The 25,945-nt window shown below is 31.8% G+C and overlaps 3 protein-coding genes across 6 annotated transcripts in view; 1 reads left to right on the top strand and 2 right to left on the bottom strand.

Annotated features, from left to right (window-relative positions):
* The window catches only part of Asap (ArfGAP domain of ASAP), a 49,759-nt gene extending 39,356 nt beyond the window's left edge, over positions 1–10,403 (bottom strand). Inside the window, exon 1 of one of the 3 annotated variants that reach the window (XM_072897630.1) lies at positions 9,248–10,403. In XM_072897630.1, coding sequence (XP_072753731.1) covers positions 9,248–9,373 — 126 coding nt within the window. In that variant the 5' untranslated portion in view covers positions 9,374–10,403. The remainder of the gene's footprint in view (positions 1–9,247) is intronic. The other 2 variants (XM_072897627.1, XM_072897628.1) reach the window with 2 other exon arrangements.
* Positions 10,404–10,914: 511 nt separating this feature from the next.
* Positions 10,915–12,572, bottom strand: LOC140668586 (small ribosomal subunit protein eS19). 2 transcript variants are annotated; one of them, XM_072897748.1, is made up of 3 exons: positions 12,452–12,572; positions 11,616–11,686; positions 10,915–11,348 (listed from the first exon to the last, which is right to left on the bottom strand). In XM_072897748.1, the coding sequence occupies exons 2-3, from the start codon at positions 11,684–11,686 to the stop codon at positions 10,958–10,960; spliced, it is 462 nt and encodes a 153-aa protein (XP_072753849.1). In that variant the 5' UTR covers positions 12,452–12,572; the 3' UTR covers positions 10,915–10,957. The 2 variants fall into 2 exon arrangements, with proteins under 2 accessions (XP_072753849.1, XP_072753848.1); XM_072897747.1 differs by lacking the exon at positions 12,452–12,572 and adding an exon at positions 11,966–12,087.
* On the top strand, positions 12,398–25,538 carry LOC140668585 (persulfide dioxygenase ETHE1, mitochondrial). The gene is given in 7 exon segments (XM_072897746.1): positions 12,398–12,493; positions 12,495–12,572; positions 14,596–14,740; positions 17,405–17,590; positions 20,956–21,044; positions 23,432–23,642; positions 25,182–25,538. Coding segments are annotated over 7 exon segments (870 nt in total). The 3' UTR covers positions 25,247–25,538.
* Positions 25,539–25,945: the final 407 nt, after the last annotated feature.

Raw genomic sequence — 25,945 nt, 5'->3', positions numbered from 1 at the left:
TATATATATATATATATATATATATATATATATATATATATATCTCGACTTCCGTTCAGAGAGATAACCGCAAGCCAGTTATCCCATAACGATAGATATTTGATGACATAGAACTACTTTCTGGGACTTCAGTCACTGGAGCAAAAGAACACATGTTTTAAAAAACTTTTCAGGACATTAAAAAAAATTCTTTTGCTTTTTATCTATATTATCATGCATCTTTTTTAAAAGATAATAATGAATTATAAGTTGCAATGTTTTACTTTCTTTTAGCCACATTTGTCTTGATCTTATCTTGTTATTTAATATTTGTTTACTTATATTATTTATTATTTACGAAAATAATTGTAATAGTACTGTGCTGCAGATGAGTTATTGTTACAATGATAAAAGTAGTTTTCGTAAAATTTAATTTTTTGACAAAGCTCAAATCTGTTCTTCAATTATCGGTTGAATCAATATTCAAGCACATACACATATCTCGTTTTATAAATTTGTATTTTGATCGACTATACTTTCTATATTTTTAATGAGACATAAAGTAATATAAATTTAACGTTTTGCATCGTGAATCCTTTTGCATGTCAATCTTAGGATCGCGATTTGCTCGCTACATCATGTCTGTTGAATTGTAAGTTATAACCTGGAAGTTAAGCGAGCGAGAGTGCTCATTACATTCCAACGTAAATGGCTAAACACAATCTCAAGAAAGCGTAGCAAAATGAATTATCATTCCAGAAATCGGCGCGAGAGCAGGTTCAATCACCTTCAAGAGATGATGTATATATATATATAATATATAAATAAAGGTGTTATATGTTATAGAGAAATATCTATGATACAATAAGTTGCAATCAAATATTTATATATAATATAAAAATGCCTAATTCAATATTAAATTCTGATAAGTCGCTAATTTGTAGAAGATTTCGTTCTCTCTTTCTCTCTCATTATAATATTTTTTGAATTGCAGATTTTTTAGACAATTTAATCAAAACTAATTTTTTACACAAACTTATGACAAAATTTCAAGAGAGAAATCAAACGAACGATAAAATTAAATTAAATATTTTAATTAATTTCGAGTAAAACGAATTAAACAATAACAGAATTTTAATTTTCGTTTTTTTGAATATGTAACGTGTGACAAATTTGAAAATTATTATAAAGATAATAATATATAATAGTATCAATATTTGAATAATATGAAAGAATCTCGCGGTTTGATGTTTTCGCGCGAACAGTTGCAGACTCGTCGAGTTTTCGCAGAGAGAACGAAAGGAATTTCTGGCCATGTGCCGGCCTTGACAGACCGTTCATTCGTATTGTTGACGGTTACACGCCGTGATTTGCAAGCGTTTATGCGCCGCGCGGCGCGAAATCGCTTGCCATCTCTTTCAAACAATTCTGCACGCGGCATATCTCGTTGCAAGCTGCAACAACGCCCAGGCATTTTGTAAAAGTTTGCAAAAAAAAAAAAAAAAAAAAAAAAAAACAAGAACATTACGGTGGTATTACGCGATGGCGTAAGAGCGATTACAAGACAAAGAGTAGACGATGTCGATAATTAAGTCGACCGCTTTCGCCGTGGGTGCGGCTCGGCTCGGCTCGGCTCGGCGCGGAACGATTTGCATGAAATTGCACCTTGATAGGATGCGTTCCGCGTATCTTCCCGGTATATCAAGAAAGGTCGTGCGAGTGCTCGTTCCGCGGAAGTAATAATGCACTTACAGATATAGTCGTAAGCGATACATTTAGAGAATGCATTTTTTTATCGACAAGTAAAAGATATTTGAAACTTCTCGTTATTATACAAATATATATATTTCTCTCTTTTTTTTATATAAGTATTTCTATGAAAAAAATTATTATATATGATATATAATAAATAGTAAAAATATGTAATATATGTATATATAATTAAATTATAATTTTTTATTACATATACGTTACAATAACGAAAGTTTGTACAGCGAAAGAGCCAAGATTAATCTCTGATTGTGATTCTACGTGCATTCGATTACTACCAACACTAACAAGAACGCACAGAACAATCTAGAGTCACTTTGGTAAGCGTCCTCGATCGCGAAAGTAGCTCGTCGATGAGCATTATCAAAGTATGTACTCGTTTCGATTGCTAAGAATGATCTACCACCACAATGACTTGAAGAACACCCTATTATATCGCGTTGAATTGCAAAATGTGTTTGCGCTTATTGGGTTCGACAATATGCGCAGACATTATACAACCAGCGAACTTGATCTCGATAATCGCTGCTGCCGAGATAATTTATAATCTTCGTAGAAATGAAGATATTACGTTAATGAAATAATATATAGATTGTGATTCCGATAATAGAGAAAAATTGTGTAAATTTTTTTTTTAAATAATCCAATGCAATAGTTCATTATTTAAATGAAAAATTTCACCTTTTTTATATATTTATTTTTTTAAATAAATATTCATGCGAGAATGTATAATATTTTTCAAATTGATATAAAATATAAAGATACATCGTTAAATAAATTAAAATTGTTTCAATAGCAAAAAAGATTTATATTAATAGCTGTAGTGAATATTTTTTTGCAACATTATTTTTGAAAGAAAGAAAAAGAACGAGATAAAGAGAAAAAAGGAAGAGAAAGAGAGAGAGGGGGGGGGAGAAAGAGAGAGAGGGGGGGAGAGAGAGAGGGGGGGGAGGGAGGGAGCGCTAAACAAAACAAATTTTTATTAATTTATATTTTCCCTTTCTTTTATTTATCATTAGTATAATAATCTTTCGGATAGATATCTTGTACTAATGTATAATGTTTTAATTAATTGCTGTCAAATAAAAAATCGTGATACTCGAATGCGATTTCTAAACGTAGGTATACACATCTCGCTCTGAGATTCGCGCACGGGAAACGTTCGGCGTTGCAATGAGATGCAATAGTCCGAGTGAAAGTTGAGGAGAGAAAGGAAGATTTTTCATCGCCAACATCATAATGCGGCACGCGATTTAATTTCTAACCGCTATAAACGTTATAAAACAAAGAAAATTAACCGCATGAAAAAAAAGTTTCTTTTTTTGTATTATTATTAATATATATATATATATATATATATATATATATATATATATATATATTAAATTTAAAGTTCAATGGTGGCACCGCGCATTGAACGAGATTGAACTCGATTAGATATATACAATATAATTTATTAGATTATATTACATACCACAATATTACATACAACAATTTATTTTCAGCTTTACGTTAAATTACTGCTACAATTAGTTTGATGTAGAGCTTTTCTTCAACAAATTTGCCCAGTGATTTCAAATTGCAAATCCATAATAATCCTGCTCTTAACTGTAACGATTGGATAAACTAAGATACGGCCCTTAAAATTCCGTGTTTGGAAGTTACTCAAGTGGGTCATTCGGCAGATCTTTAGCAGAAAGTAAGCTACGTAATCGCGCTGTGTCGACCTAAATTAATATCTCCATATTTCTAACAATAAGAATTCGAACAACTATTCTTTATCACCACTCTTTCCTAAAATGTGAGTCGCGACATTTATCCATGACGTATTAATCTCGCGCATTAATTCACTAAATTAATAAAATGCAAAATTTCGTAATTAAATTAGCACTAATACTCTACGTTCTTTGATAAATACCAATATTCTCATTGAGTTTTTTTTCTTACCTTTTTCTTATTTTTCTAATTTTTTTATATCACAAAAATTTTAAACTTTTCCTAAACACTTTTAAAATTGTTTGCTCTTGCATTTTTTTTTTTACATTTTCATAAAATAAAAAGTACCTAATATACGGGAAAAAAAAAACGCAAAAAAAATTTCGTGAACATTATTTCACAGTCAATGTCAGGTCCCACTTGATCTCACTTAAGCGCAATTATAAATATCTATAGCAATTTTTTATTTAACCCCTATCTACACAGCCCAATATACGACCAGTTTATTTCAATTCGCCGAATTCAATCCGATTAATTAATTTCCCCGATCAATTCATTTTATTTAACCCATTATTTATTCGATTATATACTTTCATATTTATGATCAGAGTTCATAACACTGATCATTTTGCTTTATTGAATTTCTTTTTTCGTTCTTTACTCGTAAGAGTTTGCGTCATTGAAGAGCACGTTGAAACGCAAATGTAGTTATTCGTGTTAAGTAAGATATTAATAATAGTTATTATTCCTAATAAAATTGTATTGTAATTTATTTTCTGTCATTAATATATAGCAAATAAATGGTCTAATAAACAATATATATAGTAATAATTTTCATTATTATTAACCTATTAAATCAAAATTATTACTCTATCAAGTCAATTCAAGATTCTGCTAGAATTAGGCGTGCATTTAAACCGCTCGTATTCACGCTTGACTGAAATTGATTGTATCGCGCCATCGGTCTAGATGTTTAGATCGTTCGCCAAACTATAATTTCGAGTGTCTGATGGCTCTTACGATCGTAAAATGTCGTCCTTACGAGCGGTTAACGTTCGCCCGATAATCAAATGCATGCGAGATAATAGATCCTGCCAGTCTCCTCGACGCCTTCGAATACCCAAATGACTCTTACATCATCACGCGTTAATAGAATTGCGAGCTCTCATTTACGATGCAAGCAGTGTTGATGCTTTCGCACAGTCGTTATTGAAAAGAAATTGTGGAATTACTAGAAAACTACATCGCGCTTCATTAAAAAGATTTTGAATTAAAAATAGTGATATTATTTTTATATATACATATATAACAGTCGATTTAAAATGTTTTTCACAATAGTTTTTACTTGTCAGATAAAAAAGTGCTTTATACAATATAAATAATATGTTAACTATTATTTCGAGAGAATATTTCTTAAAAATCTTGACCACAAAGATAACATTATATCTTTTTGCCATAGATATTAATTAAGTATTATACACTTTTCTGATGTAAAAACAATTCTAAAATATATTACGTTGAAATAATTTACACGACGATGTTGCTAAAATAATACAATAGCGGCTTTCTTGTGCTCGACGAATGAAATATCTTTCAATATATATATATATATATATATATATTGAATTTCCATTATTTATAATGTAATTTTAGAGAGTCCGTCCAAGCAACGTCATTCCCGTACTCTTGACCCTGACTGTCTTCGAGTTACCTACTTTCCCACTTTAGCACTTATGACACCAAAGATTGTACGAAATTCGAACGTTGCTAATTTAGAACCCGTCGTGTTCTATTTTCGTTGGTAACAAAAGGGAGGGGGAGGGGGAGAGAAAGAGCATTTAAGCATTGATCTACTTACTTTAATGATAATTTCTAAATTTAATTTATACTGTCAAATAAGTCGCTCATATATATAAATTAAATAAAGAAAATATATATGATTTAATTGTTAAATTAATTTGCAAAAACTATTAAGTATCATATACATTTATTTACACAATTTTTATTGCTAACTGTATTATTTATGCGTAGGGATAATACAGTTATGTATATATACTTAGTGCAAGTTAAAAGATAAAACATTAAAAAATTGAAAATTGATGACAAAGAGATGAGTGTTAAATATAAAAATTTAAAGGCTGAGAAAGTTGAATGTTAAATATTAAAAATAACATTAATAATTGAGAATTAAAATAATTATGCGCTAAGAATTTGTGTATACGTACATCTAAAAAAATATACGTTTATTTAAAAAATTATGATAAAGCAAGATTCGAATTAGCACTTATTAAATATGTAAAAATGTCGTCGAAAGATAAATCTCATTGTGATGATTTTACTCGTCACCGTCTGCCAACATGTCCGTAACTGCGAAACGTTTTGTCGTGTTATAATCGTCACCGTGAAGAAAGAATTCTCGGCGATGAAAAAGAACAAGAAGACGAAAAGGAGACCGGATCTGATCTACGAACATGCTTCTAATGCGGAATTTTCTCCTCGCAAAAATTCTTTGGATCGTTAAAGAGACGTGAACGATGTACATCTCTTCTCCTCTTTCTTTTTCCTGCGGAAAGAGAGGACGAGTGACCCGGAAATTCTAACACGCCAAAGTGGATATTGAACATATTTTTCAGTAGTAGTAGTAGTAGAACTAAGGCAAAGCTTTTCATTGTTGATCGGTGAAAAAAAAATTTTTTTTTTATTTCGAAATCGCGTAATAATATTATTATATGATTTCCGGTACTCGCGGTTATAAGCTTACGTTTGAAATAAGTGTTTGTAAAAAGAGAGTAGAAATATTATTAAAACTACGTATCCGTAAAATATATAATTGAGGAATTCCTACAATTGGATCAGATTTCTTCAAACTCGATTTGCAACCTTTAAGACTCTTCTTCTATCTTTACATACTTTCTAAATTGTATCTTTTTATTTTCCTGCTATATTTTTTTATTTTCTCAAATAATTTAATTTAAATTTTATATTCGAATTAAATAAATGAGTGAAATTAATATTTAAATTGTTATAACTTTGGAAGTAATATTATAATTAGAATGATTTAATTCTAATTCCTGTCCAGTAACACTTTTACAAAAACAATTACAAAACTACCTCTCAATCGAAAATTAATTTTTTCATGGGATTACTGTACGTATTATATGATTCTATGAGAGTCGCAAAATCCCGCAAAGTTAGCCCGCAAAATCGTCCTTGAAATTATTCGATCAATACGTCTAAAAGTAGTACAAATTATAAGCTATTTGTCTGGTAAAGGATTGCGTCTGTTATTTTCTCTCGGAATTTATCTTGTTCATTAAGTATCTGAAGTCACGTATTGTTCATTAGCTATTTGAGGAAAGATGTAAGAGCAAATTGAAATTTTTAAAACGCTGAGTAATGGCATATGATAGTGACTGAGCAATAAAAAGGAGCCGTTATTTTTGATTGTTAGTTTTGTGGGTTACATATAAAATCCACGAGCGCTTGTATCCAGCAATTATGCGAATATTATATCTTGTACAAAACTTCATTTACTTTCATCTCTCTGTCTCCCTCTCCCTCTCTCTCTCTCTTTCTCGCTAATATTTTTTATAAATATAATATATATATTTAAAAATATTTAATGTTTATTTTTCATTATTTCACAGAAATTAATTGACATATTAGCGATAGGAAATAAAGCACTGTTTTTGTTGAGAAAACTATTTTCATTTATGTATTTATTTTCATTTTGAATAGCAAGAGATATACGATATTGCTAACTATTCAAATAACATTCAATCATTGCAAATGTATACGAAATGATAGAATACTAAACAGTATTTTATAAAAGCATTTGAGTGACACGTTCGAATAAGAACAGGTATAGAATTAGTGGTGTAGTGTCAGAATTCTCATATACAATGGTATGATAAATTTTATTAATGGATCCTTCTCTGTATTTTTATTAACACTAATAATAAGTGTCAACTTTATCTTCCATTAGATAATGTCGAACAATTTTCAATCTCTCAAAATAAAAATGCGTTTCCAACGCGTAAATCAATAACAATTCAACAAATTGATATAGGAATATTTTAATAGTAGAATATTTTATATTTAAATGAAGTTTTTTAGAAGAATTTTTTATCGACACATATGTATTTTTCAGCGATTTCTCTCTTCTAAAAAACATTCCGTTAAAACATTTGGATTTAAATAAAAAATTCCACTCTCTCATTTTGTTGTACAAAAAAAAAAAAAAAAAAAAACTGAAAAATAGATTTGCTGAACTCAACATAATATTTGCATTATAGGCTTGTTACATTAGTTAGTTAGATTTTATTGTCAGCTTGAAATAGACGTGCGATACTAGGCGTCAACTATTAGTCGGATTCTATTTGACAGAGATACAGTATCATAGTCATTCATGCATCCGCAAATTAAGAGTGTCGACGCGAAGCGATAATCGTGCCAGTATAGCCGGCAACTGTCAAAATGACGGTTGTACAGACGAACCTAACGACTTCGTGGAAAAATGTAGCATTCATATTTCTATGAATATTATAATTTTTTATGTCAAGCTGTTCTCTGTTGGCGCTTTACAAATCAGTTTTTATCTTCTTTAACATTTCACGCTCTAAAGTGATGACATATCCAACGTGTTTGTATAACAACATTTATATTGCGTTACTAATGTTACAAAAAAAAATAAACCAATTGAACAGTGAATACAAGTCGATAACGCAGAGCCAGTCTTGGTAAGGAAATCGGATTTCAAAGCACGTGCGACGTTAACAATAATAGCATCATCGATGCTACTCCGCAGTTTAAATGTCTCGATACGGGATCTCGTCATCGGGTTCACATTTAAAGCGTTAACGATAATGGAAGGTAATAAAATTATTCGCACTTACTACTGAGAATTTTCATATTAAATATATGTATATTAAAATGGAGAACAATAAAGTGTAAATAAAAATTAAGGGTAAATAAAAAATGAAAAATAATTCTTCAAATAATATCATATATGCGTAAATTATATAATTAGTTTAATTTTTACTAATACTAATAAATACTAAAAATTAGAAATATTATATTAACGCTTTGCAAACTGTATTATGATTTTTCCCACTTTTATTTTGACATAAAAACATATCCATACAAGTTATTGCAAAAGTGTTATGAAAAGTGTCTAGAATGACATTTCTACTGCTATACGTACGAGTTATCACAATTATCGGCATCCGCAGGATTGACCGAGGACGTATGCGATGCGAACGTGTTCCCGGCGTATAATCTCACAATTGTGCGATAGGATAGGATAGGATAGGTATACACGCCCACGAGAAAACACGCGCGCGACCCGGTATGGTTAACGTTGACACAGAGAGAAAGAAAAGGATTCGGCACGAAGCGAATAAAGATAGAGAGGGAGGGAGGGAGAGAGAGAGAGAGAGAGAGAGAGAGAGAGGAGGAAAGAGTCGATGACAACATTCAACAGTCCTCTCCCGAGAAAAAGGTGATTCGCACAGATTCGAATGTAGCCAAGGCATATAGGTATAAGAAGGAACATGTGTGTGTGTGTGTGTCGATCGAGACTGTATATATTGGTCGTTTCTCATAATTATATTAATTAACGTCGATCGTAATTTACTCGAAGCGACTCTCCGTCACTTTGTAAAGATAAGAGTGCGGAGATAAGGCGGAGGAGATGAGAGTTTAAGGCTTGCGGTTAATTTCAATTAATATTTATGGGAACGGTGTGGTGCCGTGCGTGCACAATAATGGTGTTGCTACTCACCTCCTCGAGGGACGTGATGGTCTGCCTGCACTGTGGCATTCGCGAGACGAAAGTGGACGTGGTGGGCGAGTTATAATCCTCCCTCGTCTCCTCGACGAACTCGCTCACGGCGATTAGGCCCGGCATCTTCTCTCTTTCTCTCTCTTTCACTCTCTCTCGTTTTCCTTGTTTTCTGTCAGTTGTTTCGTCTCCCGCCGTCCACCCCACCCCGTCTTACCGCCCGCAAGCGCCCAGCTGCAACCGAGGCTGTCGCTGTCCCTGTCCCCGTCCCTTTGGATCCCTTCTCGATCTCGGCGCCGCGGCTCGCGGCTCTCCCTCGCTTCAACGTCGTCTCGTCGTCTCGTCGACGACCGCGCGCGCACTACACTCCGCCGCGGGCGCACCGTTCACTTCAACGTCACCCGTTGTCTCTCACCATGAATATCCAGGCGAAACACCCTGGTTAACCTTTTTCGCTTCTCTCTTATCTGTACACTATTTCTCGTAACGCACCGACGTATAAACGTCGTCCCGGTACGACGAGTGACGAGGCGCGCGAGGAACGGGGAGGGTAAAGTACGGAAAAGCGAGCCCGAGGGAGAAGGAGAGAATAACAGAGAGGAAAATGAATGACAAGGGAACGAGGAAGCAAGACAGACGGCAGGCTCGAGCAACGTATCCGGCGACCACCACCTCTCCGTATTTCGCGCAGAGAGCGAGTGAGGGAGAAAGAGAGAGAGATAGAAGGGGAGGGAGACACACACACACACACATGGATAATCGCGCGAGACCGGCGCGATTATTTTCGCGACATGGTCGCGGCCGCGGCAAGTACACCAGTTACCAGTCGTCGCGAGGATACATAGCAGCACCGGCAGCGGCAGCGGTAGCGGTAACTAGCTCTCGGCGAAGAGCGCGGATCACCACGCATACGTCCATGCGTGTATGCACATATCACCGCGATGAACGAACGAACGACCGACCGACCGACCGACCGATCGACGCACGTACACACGTCGTACCTATGCACTTGCACGATCACATATACATATACATATACAACACCCGCGCGCGGGCGCGTACGCAGCTGCGTCCGCGAGATGCTCCTTCGAAAGCCAATCTCGCATCAAATCGCGCATCAGCTACTGATTCGGTCGTTGCCGAGCACCGCCGAAACACTCGCGACTGCGGCCGAAGTTTTACTGAGGCGGCAGGCGGCAGGCGGCAGGCGGCGCTCTCGACGTGTCGACGCGCGTGCGACGCGCGACACGCCACCGCATTTCGTACGGCACGAAATAAAGTATACCTAGAGCGCCGACCACCGGCGAGAAGTGATTAGTGATCAATGATTCCCCGCGCGAGACAAATTCGAGATATCGAACTAAAATTTGCCTCGCATTTTAATGGAACCGCGAGAAAAGGATGATAAATATGGTATATATATATATATATGTCAATCAATAATTAAATCTTTCATTCTTTCGTCAAAATTTATTATCGTAGTTTTATTACATGTAATGGTAACTTTTTAAAAATTATAACAAAATTAACTGAAATTTCATTTCCGATATCTATATATATTAAATTGCTGAAAATGAACACTATTGCAGATTTAATTAAATTATAAATTTGATTAACATAAAATTATACACTGTTTAGTACAATTAAAAAAGTATTAGGTTCAAAGGTTACAAATAAACTTTTCTAATTTTATTATAGAAACATAAAATATTAAAGTACAATCTCTTGAAGCTTTAGCTGTTTTTTGCTTTTGGCTTTAACTTGCGCAGCTATTCGATCCAAATCCCTGCGTCCCTGACTAGTCAATTTACGTCCGCCGAGAGGTGCCTTCTCGATCAATTTGAGCTGCTCCAAGCTTTGGAGTGCCTTGCGTGCAACACTACCCGCCGATCGGCAAAAGTGACTGGGATGGGTACCGTTACGTTTGCGTCCACCAAAAATCTTTGTTACGGCACCGACTCCAACCGGACTACGAATATAAATGTGACGTACCAGGGCTGCGCATCTGATATAATACCAATCGGGATCGTAAGGAGCTAGTTCTTTGAATTTGGCTGTTTTTACAATGTCCACCCATTCTGGTACGCGCATTTTGCCAGTCCTACAAAATATAAGATAGAATTAAAAGACATGTTATTTAACAGTATAGAGTAAACGTAATACGGTATACGTTTATACATCATTGTAGCAAATAAAAAGTATTGAACGAGAGTTGTTAGGTATGTATGATATTTTAGAAGATGTATATAATGATGTATAATAAATAATAGTATATTAGTTTTAAAGTATGATAGTATGTTTTTAATATATTTAATATATTTGACACATGCGACATTTAGGTTAGATTCAGGCTATATTTGTTACTCACTTTTTGAGAAAGGCTGCAAAAGCCTTCACAAATTTTTGCTGATCCACATCCTTTAAAGTTACAGACGGCATCTGTGAAAACAACTCAACTTAGTAAAACAATCCTTACGTAAAGTGACATGCATGTGCATGTGCACACATGTGTAACGTGTGTAAACGAATTAAAGCAAATTCCTCCAAATGCTCCGAATGTTCTAGGTCTGAATAAATTTCGATAACCGATTTCGGTAAAAAAATCATTAAACCGATACATTTCTATGCAAACTCTCTCACTTGTTTACTAAACTCTCAGCTTGTTTACTGAAAAAAAAAAAAAGTTTAATTTGCCAGAAAATTATCATTACAACACACCTTTGCAAGAGAATGCTGATCATGCTATTGTTAATCGGACAGAACGGAGCGCGGAGCCTGGGAGAATGGCTAGGATCTAGGATTATACAATTTCCCAAGATGGGCAACCTCTAGTCCAAAATGGCGTGACTGACGTTGACAGCAAATCGCTCAATGACGACAGTCTCCGCAATTTATGGCAAAGTTCATTGATATACGAATAAATTTTCAGATTCAATATTCAATCTCAGATCTCATTATTCACGTGAATAGTATCGTGAGTCGTGACCCGACAAACCGGCGTGCTTTAAGAAAGGTTATCGAATTATATTACAACCTTACAGAAAATAGCTTTATCTCCTGTACATATTGCATAATATTGCTCAACGGATACGATAAGCGGCAAGCTGTCATCGTCATTAGTCATCGTTACATGCATCGTGTGACGAATCAATGTGTGACAGTATAACGACGCATAACGGTGTAAAAACGACTATGATCCGGAACCTCTGTCGAGTGTTAACTTTGCCGATAATCTTCGTCGAGAATTGGGACGTGCACAAATCACATCATGGTCGACGTTCTGACGGAGCGGGTGCCCTTCTCAAGAGATTTTCTCTTCCGCCAGGTTAGGTAATTCGCGCCACGCGAAGAACCGTCTACGTAATACGCATGTCAGCCGCATCTGTCATCTTACGGGCAGTTGTTCGCACTTGCTATCCGACGACAATAAATACTTTCCATTTAGCGGAATCGACTCTTATGGTTATTTGACCAAATTTCGATTAATTTATTATTTTGATTATTGATTAATTAGTAAAACGATCGATAGCATATATCTCTATATTTGTTACATATACATATACATATCTCGTTAAAAATTTTGTTTATCATTCTACAAATTATCGTTGATTAAGTCAATTTATAGTTCGCTCAAAATGACCATGAGAGCAGATGAGTTGTGTCGACTTGTGTTTTATAGATGGAAAATTATAGGACTGATGGTTGTAATTTTTGACTATTAATTTCTTCACATTTCGTATAATATATACTTATTATGTGATAAAGATATATAAAAAGATTGTCAAATAATTAAAAATCAAAATTGTATATGACTAATTTTCCTTTCGACTCCAAAATTATTATATAACTTTTCCTTGCTTTATTAGTAGTTTTATATATATTTTGAATTATATTACACCGAAACATTTTAGAAAAATCTAAATCAATAATTATAAATCGATATGTATATTATATATATATATATATATATATATATATATATATATATATATAACACACACACATATATAGATATACATATATACAACACGGACAAATTTGTTTTGATCGATTAAATGAAAATGAATTACATTCGTTTTTCAACTCAATGTTGATTTTATATGTAACGGTTTTGATGTTTTCACATCTGTATTGTTTGTGCAATACATAGAGATATTCTGTATTGGCAAATTTTTTTTAATGAATGCGTGTTGTTTTGATACAGTTTTTTTTCCATTTAATTATAGCAGACATTTGAAATAGTTGTTTGGAGATATACATATACATTTGGATGAAAATTTGATTTATCGACCAAAAGGTAAATTGATACTGGATTCAGCCTGGATGTGTGAAGATATGAAAAATAAATTATTTACTATTGTTTTTATAAATTTTATTAATTTCTATAGTACATTTCTATAATAAAGTATATATATATATATATATATATTTTTTTTTTTAACAAAATGTAGCATTAAAGTAACAAGTTGTAATGTAACGTAATGCTATTTATATTCGGCAATTGTCGAATAAAATTGATATTAATTTCAACAATCCTTATAAACGCATATTTAACAAAGAAATAGTTTTGATAGAAAAATATGCTATTACATGTTCGTTGTTATACAGATTTATATGTTCAGTAAAGCAAATTTGATTTTCACTAACAATGAAATATTTCAACAAAAAGAGAAGTATTATATTTGAATTATTGCAAAAAAAAACGGATTACTATTAACAGAATTAGTGAATATTGCGCGTTAATATTTTACAAAATACAAAATTATTATATATTTTATATTTCGTGGTAATGGTGGTGAGCAATCGCATATTCTCAAAAAATTATTTTCAGTTGTTGTGCACGTGTTATACATGAATCAAAAGTTAGAATAAACAAAAAAACATATATGTGTGACAAGATTTAAAATATATTTCGCTAAACATTGTTAAATGGAAAAACGCTCATTTGCATTAAATTGACCCTTTTATTTTTTATATCTCTTTTTTTGTTGTTTAACATGTCTAGAACAGCGGAAAGCATAACGTGCAGTAAATATAATTGAAAATTATTGTTCGAAAATTCCTTTTATCTTTTTTGTGTCTTTATTACACAACATGTGATGAGAGATTAGTTTTACCTCATTTGATTTTGTTTTATTTGTTTTCGTTTAATTAATCAATACTTTAATGTGTATACATATATGTATACATATATATTTAATTTTATGTATAATGTAATAATATAATTATGAGAGATAAAATCAGAAAAGCGATATATTATAAACGAGAATTTATTATTTACAATGTAATTTTTACTGTATATCTGTATTATATTGCTAAATTAATAAAATAATTATTTAAATTTTCAGTTTTTTGATCCTATATCGAGCACATATACATATTTGCTGGCTGATATCAACAATAAGGAAGCAATTTTAATCGATCCAGTTGTCGAATGGGTTGAACGTGATAAAAAAATCATCGAGGAGCTGGGATTAACGTTAAAATATGCCCGTAAGTTGTTACCCAATATAGATTATACTCTCGCACGTAAAAATATCGCTGTTTGTGAAAAATAATGAAAAATCAATATGTGAGAGAAACACGTGGAAGAATTACACGGTTTTTTTATATTATCCGATATTATTTAATGAAGATTATATATAGATTATAAGATTATAAGATTATTTTTCAATTAGATTACAAACAGAATATATTAATTTTTTTTGAAAGTAACTTTGATTTTTTTTTAATACGCGTTAAAATAACGTCACATTAATTTATAATAGCAATTTGCTTAATTTTCGAAATTTGACTTGTGCCGAATATAGAAACTATTGGAGAAGATACATTGATTTTGTGTCAATCATCCTTGCGAATATAATTTTGAAGATACATTTAATCGAAATAATACATTAAAATAAAGTTTTTTGTGTAATATTTTTATACATACTTTCTTTCGAAAATCAAATTTTTATTCTTATATGATCTTTAGGAAATTAAATATTGAAGCGCATCATTATTAGCGTGTTAAGAAATATTAGTTTCTTTTAAATGTACAATTTTAAAGACATTTGAGATAAATATGTGTAAAGTTTTGCTTCGTGACATTTTTTTGCGACGTTTATAATTCGCAAATCATTAAACTGATATATGTATATATATATATATATATATATATATATATATATCATTGTTGATAAGTTACTCTTTTTGTTTTTAAAATATTATATCTGAATTTTTTAGAATTTTTTCAATCTCCTGTACTTTTAGATCTCAGAGAATTTGATAACGAGATATTTAACATTAACGTTGCGCAAAATCAATGACATTTTAATATTCTAAAATGCAATATTTTGAAATTTATTAACGTTCTCTATAAAACGCTTTAATCAAAAACTAATAAATTATATTTTACTTTACTTGGCAACAAAATATATTAACTTATTATCGTCGTTACTCGTTCGTCGGAAACGTACTTGTCGGCAATTACAGGATGCCACGTAATGTGATTTACGAGTCGAGCGCAGAATTATATTGCAAACTATCCTACTAACCGACCAATATTTGCCGAACTTCATAATGAATTGGCATGCAATCCCACTATGCTGCTAAGGACGGACGCGCATAGTTTTGCTATTGTTCCGGGGGTTAACACGAGGCCGTGCGCCGTGGACCATAAACCCGGTGAGAGTGTCCAGGCACATCGTTGAACTTTACCAATATCGATAAAGAATTTCAACTTTGGATACGATCCGATCCGATTTTCTCCTATAGTATAATATTTCGAGTGTATCGTGCAACAAAAGGATTATTTCCTCGACAAATCGTGCTTATCGCGTGCGCAAGTGGATCTGCATAGAAATTAATCAAGTTTAATTCTTAACACACTCTCTCGCTCTCTTTCTCCCCCTCAAAATACTTTTTGTTTGTCTAATGTCTAATGCAATATACCTCTTTGAAATTATGTTGCAATTATAGAAATAATTATTATTACAAATGATAGTGAAAAAAGGGACACAAATAAATTATTCCAAAATGTTATGAAAAAGGATATGATTATACATATTATAAGGATAGAATTATATAATAGTCATTGTTACAAAAACTTTTTTATTAAACTCTGAAAATATATATGAAGAGATATATGTATATGCATTATTAAGTATGCTCTCAAAACGAAAACACACAATATTTATATTTAAGCATACGACATAACTTTTTCTTAATGCGTAGAAAAGATACATACAATGCTTTTTTCTTTATTTAATATTTTAATTTTTAATATTATTAGTTGTGCAAATTCTTCTTCTCTTCCCCCTTCTCTCTCTCTCTCTCTCTCTCTTTCTCTACAAAAAGTCAATATTTATTTCTATTAAAACAAAGGATATTAGCCCTTTTTAGTTCGTTAAAAAGAAACAGAATACGATGTATCGTATATCAGAATTGATAGACTTATCATATTACTTAATATGCTATTAGCTATCAAATCATGAAGTGATTTTTACGAGGGATCACTTTGTGGAACATATGACTTCGTTTATGCGAATTATGACTTTGTATATGCCAATTCTATTCCGAAAAAAAAATGAACATTTCCATAATTTTTGGATAATGCGCGCTATTAATACTGTTCAACTTCTGTAAAACTATATGCGAATTATTCATGATTCAATCGTATAAAGAGCGAGGTAACTAATTAAATAAATATTTAATGTGATATAATTATGTGTACCTACACGTTTGTGTACGTGTGTTATAAAATATTCCAAAATTCTTCTTACATTGGATTTAGATTTTCTGATCAATATCACAGCGTCACAAGTTTTTCAAATGATTGATATTAAATATTCTAAATATCCTAAAACTTAATTTTATGATTAATAAAATTAATTTTATAATTTAATTCTAAATTTAATTTTGTAGCTAATTAATGTGAATTTTACAATCAAGACATCTTTTTTAATTTTTCATGTTGTATAATTTTTGCATCTATATACCGTTGTACATTGAGTCATATCATGATCGATTTTCTGATTAAAAAGAACGTTTGTTGGTTCTAGGATTGCCCGTAGCGCGCATCATCTCGCGCGAACTCGCCAATATTTATCGATTATGCATTTACTGGTAACAATGACTAGCATCTTTGCTTCACGACAATCTTTCTCACTGTTACAGTCAACACGCACGTACACGCAGACCATATCACCGGGACAGGTCGACTGAAGTCGCTGTTGCCTGATTGCAGATCTATGATATCGCGCAGTAGCGGTGCCGAGGCAGACATACTCCTGGAACCATATGATCACGTCCAATTCGGCAGATATCAATTGAAAGTGCTGCCTACCCCAGGTCATACCGAAGGTCAGATTTTTTTTTAGAGCAACTAATTTGATAAATATAATGTATATTTCGAAACCTTCGCGGCAAAATGTCCGACGATCTTATGACGTCGTCGAAATTTAGAATAAATCAATATTTAATACTAAATAATATTATAAATAATATGAATATACATATATGTATATGTGGAAGGTTGATTGCAACTTGAGTTTGCAAGAACCGATAATTTTTATTATTTTTTTATTACATGTTTTTCTTAATAATTTGAATAATTGTAGCTTTTTATCTAATGTTTTATATGACATTTTAAATATCCCGCAGGACATTCTTGCATACGGTTTTATTTTGCAACTTATTAATCTTTTTAAAATGCAAGATATATAAACGTGCAAAAACTATATGCCTAATTAGGTATTGTTACATTATTATCGAAAAAATATATAGCGTGCAATCTTTCTTGTCAGAAACATCGTGATTGTAATTTTTGTTTATTTGTTTTTGGATGGTAAAATATACCATTGCCCATTTAGCATTTTATCATCGCTCATATGTCAGCTACATGGTGTGGTAAAACAGCGCTGCTCTATAAAGGGCTAAGTACACAGTGTATCATATTTGATACATACATACGTGGATTTTCAGTATTTTCTCGACATGTTTTCTGTGAACTATTTCGCGTTACAATAAACGCACATATATAACATGATATATGTTGTTGTCTCGTCTAAATGAAAAAAGGAATGTTCACTTTTTTTCTTGTCTTCTTTTTTTAATCTTTTTTATTTCAAAAAAATTTTTAATATTCTTTAATATATTGTTTTAATAGTAGACGTGTTTTTGAGAGCTTTGACTCTTAATCTTTTATTTAAAAAAAAAAAAAAAAAAACTTTACACTTATTAAAAATATCCATTATTTTATAATATTTCCTTTTTAATACTTTACACTATATATTTTATATGGTGTAAGTAGTTTAACGTCTATATATTATATTTTATACTTTTTTCATCATATATATTTTAAATCTTTATAATGCAATAAATAATCTATAGTTTAATGCATTTCTTAATACATTCGCGCGATAAATACGGAATGCATTTTCGAGTGTCATAGCAAAAATCTCGAAACTATAACATGATAAATTATAGATAAATTCACAATTTTATTGAGTTATATTTCTTGTGCGATCGATCGCATTCACCTGGTCTACTATTTTATTAATTGAGATGCCGAGAAAGGTGGCGAATACTTTCTTGCGAGAACGGTGAGAGGCGGCGCTATTTTATACATGGATTGAAAAGATCAAGGATATAACGCGCATCTTTCTCGAATATCAAGTTAAAAACTTAAGCATTTAAAAATATGACATAAATTCAATAATTTCTAACGTGGAATAAAGATATTTAATACAGCTGCCAAGAAAAGAAGGCAAAAATATGAGATATATTTATGATTATGATTTTAATTGGAATAAACTTTCAAAAAACTGACATTAAATATTTATAAATGTAGAAATTTATATTATTATCGTAATTTTTAATATTGTACACTAACGACATAAAAATATAAGTTTTCCAGATACTTTTTTTATATATTTAAAACATTTCTTTCAAGAAGATTAAAATTTGATCTCAGTGTTTCAATTTTATCTGATCTATCTTATATTATTGTCTCTTTTCTTTATATTATATTCGCACATGCTTAGACGAATATGTGTTACATCGTATTCTAAATTTCGCGTATGTTGTATATGATATAGTACCATTAGAGTAATTAATTTGAGTTGGTCTTTGTCCAGAAATTATTATATAGGTGCCATATTTTTATAGCTTTTTTAATACACATATTGATAGACATTAATATTTTTTTGTATTATTAAGAAGGTGTTCCCGCTCAGGCCGAAATGATCTTAGCGGATATTCTAGAACTTATTACCCCACTATCGGAAATTACATATTTTCTGATAAATTTCAAAGTTAATTTTTCTTTTTAGCGAAAAAATTAATAGAGTATTATTTCATCGTCAGTGTGTGGGTGTGTGTGATATCTTTTTCGACATATTTAATTTTTAAATGTCTCATAATTGATCTTAAAATTTAATTAATTAAAAAATTAGATTTTTATTAAACTTTATTTTTGATGAAATAAAACATAATTTTTTATCATATTTATTTCAATTTTAAAACAGACTTGCGCGAAACTTTTTCTAACTTTATCTAGTAATTAAAAAATAATTTTTGGCAACAAATAGCTTTTTTTTTAGTTTGTTCTCTAATTTTGGGATACTTGTACTTGTACACGTGTAAACTACTACACGTACATTGCCACTGGAGTTTACGGCGGAATGGGATGAAAAAAGAGGGTTCTTATTGATCGTGCCAGATTTTGCTACTCGTCGTCAATCGTTTGTCCAGAAGATATCCTGAAGACGTCTAAATTATCTCTATATCGGATTTGCTCGATATAGGCGCGATTTTTGCCAAATACGTGACTAGCGTGCAATAAATATTTGATCTTAGCTTTATTCTCTTATATACGCTAAAAAAGGGTCATACGATATGAATACGATATGAATTAAATTCTTAGATATTGCAATCTTTTTGCGCTACATGTGCATCGCATTTATTGTATATGAGAACAAAAAGTCAAATTTTACAAAGCAAATATTTATATTGAGATTTCGATACCTATACCAATATGCAGAAAGTTTCAAAGAACTTTTCAGCAATTTATAAATTCAAAATTGACTCATTATTTTTGATTAAAATGTTAAAACGCTTATTATTTTGGAGTTATATCGTTAGAGGGATTAAATGAATTACAAAGAATTATTTATCATAAAATTGATATTACATTATATTTATTATAATAATATTATCACATTAGTAAATATTAATTTAATCTTTTAATCTTTTTAAATTTTAATTTAATTTAAATATTAATTTAATCTTTAATCAAGTGTATTAGGTAATAATTGGTTATTGTAATTTTATCGTTGGAAATTCATTTTACGCATTTATGTAAGTGTTACTATCATATCATCTCACTTTACGTCAGACCATTTTTATGTCTCTCTAGGTACAAATCATAATTTCTATGTTGGATATAGCTATTCGTCTCATTCAACATTTTTCGAGCGAGTGTAATATATCTGTTCGCGATACTCTTTTTCTTCCTTTTTTTTTCGCCAAACGCAATATCGCAAATAGGATGAACGAGCTGACGAACGAGAACTCAATTTATCGTACCGGCCGATTACGAAGCGAATCGCCGCGAAGAGATAGATATACATATTCCGTTCAAAAAACGATGCGATGCTTGCCGGATGGTGGATACGCGAAGTGAAGCATGATATCGTAAATATTCCATTTGATACTTGTGCACACAGGTTGCGTCACATACGTTTGCGATGAGCAGGCAATCGCGTTTACGGGTGATGCACTCTTGATACGAGGATGTGGCAGAACTGATTTTCAGGTAAGCCTGATCGGAAAATTCGCCGAAAAAGTCATTTTTGCGAATGCACGTGATTATCATACCTTTTATAACGTATATATATATGTATCTTTCCTTTCCGTGTAATTGCATATAAATCGTAGTTTTACTTTTGAGAAAATGATAATATTTGATATGAAGTTGTGTTAAAATAATAAAACAAAAATATAATACAAAGATAGGCTCGTGTGATTAAAATTAAATGATAAAAAAGATCAATACGAGCCCGAACGTATAGTAAGAGACGCAGGATAAAAAAAGTTTTTCTTTTTTTATTTTTTTTTTTTAACACATATATGACTGTGACATATCTAAATATTTTGGCTTCCTTCCGGGCCTTGTCAGTAGATGAAGTAATTACAAAAAAAAAAAACGCTGAATAATACATTAGAAAATTTTATAATATTTGGCAAACCGCACAAGCTTTTATAATTTATAGATCACAATACAGGACAAAAAATCGCGCACATATCACCCGACTATGGCTAAATATGAAATGAATTGATAAAACGTCCATTGTACTTTGTAAAGTATAATATTGCTAACGGCAAATACTAGTTGGAATCTTCATGTAACGAATCTCACTTTATTATAAATTATGTCTTTGTTGAATTGTATATCCAAAGGTAAAATATTTAAACATAGCGGTCGCGTTAAAAAAAAAGAAATCAGTTACTTTATTTTTTTGCGCTTATAAAAGAATACATACACCAAAGAAGAATCTAAACTTTTATATTATATAAAAAAGATTGAGCATTATATGTTTTTCTTAAAATGTCTTTTAATCTGTCATTAGTAAGTTATATCATTATTTCATTTCATATGATTTGTCGCAAAGTCTCTAGTAAATAAAAAGTAATCAGCAAATGAAACTAATTTGGTAGCCATGTTAGCGTTAAACGTGCGGTGAAAATGACTCTACAAAGTTTCTCCATAAAGTTTAAATTCACCCTTTCCCGCGAAGAATATGCAGTCTCTTGCATGTTAATATTATATACATGTTCTTATTTTGCTTGCAACTTTTAATCATCGACACTTTAAGATGTGACAAATGCAAATAAGTATGACGATTTTAACAAATCAAACTCATCGTAATTTTTCACATTCTTTGATTAATTTAGAAGAAAATCTTTTTTCTCGGCAAAAATAAAAAAAATAATATGATTCTACTCTTCATTTATAGATTTTATTTTAACTATATTTTTGATTGACTTAAAACTTGCTAAAGTTTTCAGTTATTTTTAGAGAGTTTTATTATTGTAATTTAAAAGTTTGAAAAAATGTGCAACCAAAATATTTCAAAGAAATCAACAATCTCTAAAACTTGTAAAAAAATTTAATTTGTGAAAAAATGTGATAATTTTCGACAAACTGTATAAACAATAGATTGCACGTGATCCATGAAACTTTTCCCAGACCTGCACTCTCGAATTTATTAGTTCAGTGCATTAGTTCCTACCGACCGGTTGTTACTGTATCTCTTTTAACGAATCGACCGTCGTTGTCGCTTAATTAAAACGAACGTTTTTTTTTTTTTTTTTTTTTTTTAAGTGAAAATACCATTTGCGATTTGTCGCCGATATAATTGTCGGATGTCGATAAACGGCGTTTATTTGTACGTCATAACTAATCGACGATCGATGCCGATCTGGAACAGACACGGATGACGCGGCAACATCCTGAATTCTCGTCGAAGCTCGAAGCTCGAAGCTCGAAGCTCGAAACGTCGACGTCCGCGCGCAATAACATTTTCTCTCCGTTCCGCATGTAGCACAAGTAAACGTCGATATATCAACCGGAATATGAAAGACTTCTTTTCCGCAACTCGTGTGATGAATAGCCGTCCGTCATTGTTGTTCGACCATGTGCCATGTGCCGGTACATTTTATAAACGTGCCGCGACTTTTTTTCCTCCTAAAACCTCGATTAAACGACCTTTTAGCACACAAGAATTGACGAAAATTATTTTCATCCGTGACATGTTTCAAGTTGGAGCAATTTTGTTTCATTGCTTGATTGTGACTTGACAGAGATCGAAATTGATTTAATTCCCATCAATTTTAATTTTCAAACGTTATAATATAAACAAGTGGAAACGAGATTTATTCGAAATTTATCGAGACCAACGGCCAAAAGCATCTTACCGATTAAATTAATTTAGAACATTATGCATATGTTATTTTAGTTTATTTTTAACTTATTGATTATGTTTGATAATATACATTATATATATATATATATATATATATTTTTTTTTTTTCTTTCCGATCATTGTGTATACATATTATTGTATCACAAGTAGTGTTGTAACGTATTGTAATCTAACCGTCCGCTCAAAATGTTGCATTTTTCGCACCATTTGTACGCAGGGCGGATCCGCTGCGATTCTGTATAAATCCGTTCACGAGAAGATATTGAGTTTGCCGGAATATTATCGGCTGTATCCGGCGCATGATTACAACGGCAGAACCGTTACTACCGTTGCCGAGGAGAAGGCTTATAATCCCAGACTGTCCAAATCGCTCGAAGAGTTCGTCGACATTATGAATCATCTGAATCTTCCTTATCCTAAGATGATCGGTAAGTTTAGATTTTTTATATAGATTCTAATTCTTTACGTATAATGCTCAAATTCTATTAGTATAATTATTATTATAAAATTAATTATAACTATGCTAATTATTTATATAAAACTCATGTCAAACGAACTGGTTATATATATTAATATAAAAACTAAATTTGTTTAAGAATAGGATTCTGAAATTTTGCATTAATCATTTCCTTTATTAAATGATTGATGAAAAATTTTAGAATTTTACACAAGAAGAACACAAATAGAGTATTAATCTAAAAAATAATAAAAACGGTCAGAAATGAGCGCTCGGTACTTTTAGTGTTAAACAGCTTGTATTTAAAATTTTGTGGAATATGTTTTGTTTAAAATTTTGGCCCACCTAGGCGCTCGTGGCGTTATAAATTCTGTTAGTACAACATTTTCGATAATAGTCAGAAATAATTAATGTACCAGCAAAAGAGAGAACGATGCACAGAGGACTGTTGCACTATCTATGAGGTATTATCAAAATGGTTCTCTCCGCAGAAGCTCGGCTGCACAAATTCCGTTGGGATTCGCATTTTATTTTTGGAGTTGCGCGCGCGCTTCGCTGCTATCAGCTTGATCAGCTTGATAATAGCTGTCTTTGGGGGTGCTACGAGTAGTCCTAGATACAGTCCGTGAAATAAACGCTGAATCGGCGAGAAAATAGCGTCGATCGTGCAGATGGACCACTCGATCACGTAACTTTTCCTTATAAGTGAAAAGGGAAAACTCTCGAATTTCGCACAAATTTGCGGAAACAGTGTAACTTTTTCTGACGCGAAACGATGGGATATGATTGGATGAGATATGGTGAAACGACGCAGAGCGCAAATTGAGCGAAAAAGTTCACTGCTAATTATGTGATTGATGTAGAGTAGAGAATTAAATGATAAAAGAAAATTTTAATAAAGTGTAAATAAATTTAAAAAATAATTTTAAAACATAATCTCTTTCTTCGTGAAGATATATGAATTTCGTATATTCAATATCAGAAACTGATTTCAAGATAGTGAGTTTTTTCGATTTTTTTTTCAACATATGATATTATCGAAGAAGAAGATATTAAAGAAAAATTAATGAAGATGTTTTCGTAAAGAAAGAAATATTTGTGTCACAACTATATGACACTACTTTGGCGTAACTTGTGGCGCGCCTAAATATTAGATGAGTAGAGGATGCCGGTTACATCTTGTCGGGGAAGCGAAAGGAGATCGATGAAATTGCATCCCATCGAACGTTGAATAAATAAAGCTCTTTATCTCACTTGACAGCGTCTTGAGTCAAATTTTTAAAAAATTTTCTTAAAATAATAACATTTTAATAAAATTATTAAAATTAATATAATTATATACATAATAATGAATAAAGTATAAAATAATAAATTATACATAAAGTAATACACATTATAATTATCAGTTGATATACATTGCAGGTAGAATGAATAAAAAAAAATGAAAACATTCTCATCGTACTACTATTTTTGCAACAATGAGCTCAACTGTAATATGACGTTGTTTCAGATAAAGCTGTACCGTCCAACAAAGTTTGCGGCTTATATGAGATTGAAGAAGAAAAGAGCGAGTAGTGAGAATCATCGACACCATTCTTCTAGCCAATGCAAACATGTCAGTATTGTAATTTATTTGGATAATAATACCTGATATATTTAGTAGTTAATATTTATACATCATGAATTGTGTACGATTATCCTTGATTTTTTTAAAGCTTTTGTTATAGAGAGCGGTATTGTTAATGTTATATCATATAAAGTATAATCACTTCTCTCTATATCTTGCTTTAGTTCTAACCCGGGAAAATAAGCTCTGAAATATGATATTATTATAACACAATAATTTGTAATATATAATTCACGTCGTTATCGTTGAATTATTTTCTTACCACTCTGCGTGTACGTGTGTTGATCTAGAACAATTCGAGCTTGCCTGTTGGCAAATGCATGTTGAAAATGTTGAAAAGAATGAAATGACGATATTATCTTGAACGAAACAGTCGGTCGAGAATTTGTCAACAATCTATTTGTGTAAAAGATTTTTTTCACTAAGCTCGACACACCGTGTTAAAATATTCTATGCATTTAGTTAGTATTGTCATCCTCTTTCGACTGCGTTACGACGTCTTTCTCCTCCTCTCCTCTTCTCCATCCTTCTTTCTCTCTCTCTTCAACTATATTCAGGTTCTCCGTAACACCTCAATTTCGCGAATTACATCCGCCTTGAGTTATCACTTACTTGTCGTACTTGACAACGCATTCCCGCATGTCGCT

This window comes from Anoplolepis gracilipes, chromosome 8 (genome assembly GCF_047496725.1).
Source record: "Anoplolepis gracilipes chromosome 8, ASM4749672v1, whole genome shotgun sequence".
Lineage (NCBI taxonomy): Eukaryota > Metazoa > Arthropoda > Insecta > Hymenoptera > Formicidae > Anoplolepis > Anoplolepis gracilipes.
This window is presented reverse-complemented; position numbering and strand designations above follow the sequence as displayed.

What these genes read in the sequence shown, in the direction of transcription:
- LOC140668586 (XM_072897748.1), bottom strand. Translation starts at nt 11,686, where the DNA reads ATGCCGTCTGTAACTTTAAAGGATGTGGATCAGCAAAAATTTGTGAAG. An exon ending in TTTGCAGCCTTTCTCAAAAA is followed by an intron (nt 11,349 to 11,615) that starts GTGAGTAACAAA and finishes TATATTTTGTAG; the next exon opens with GACTGGCAAAATGCGCGTAC.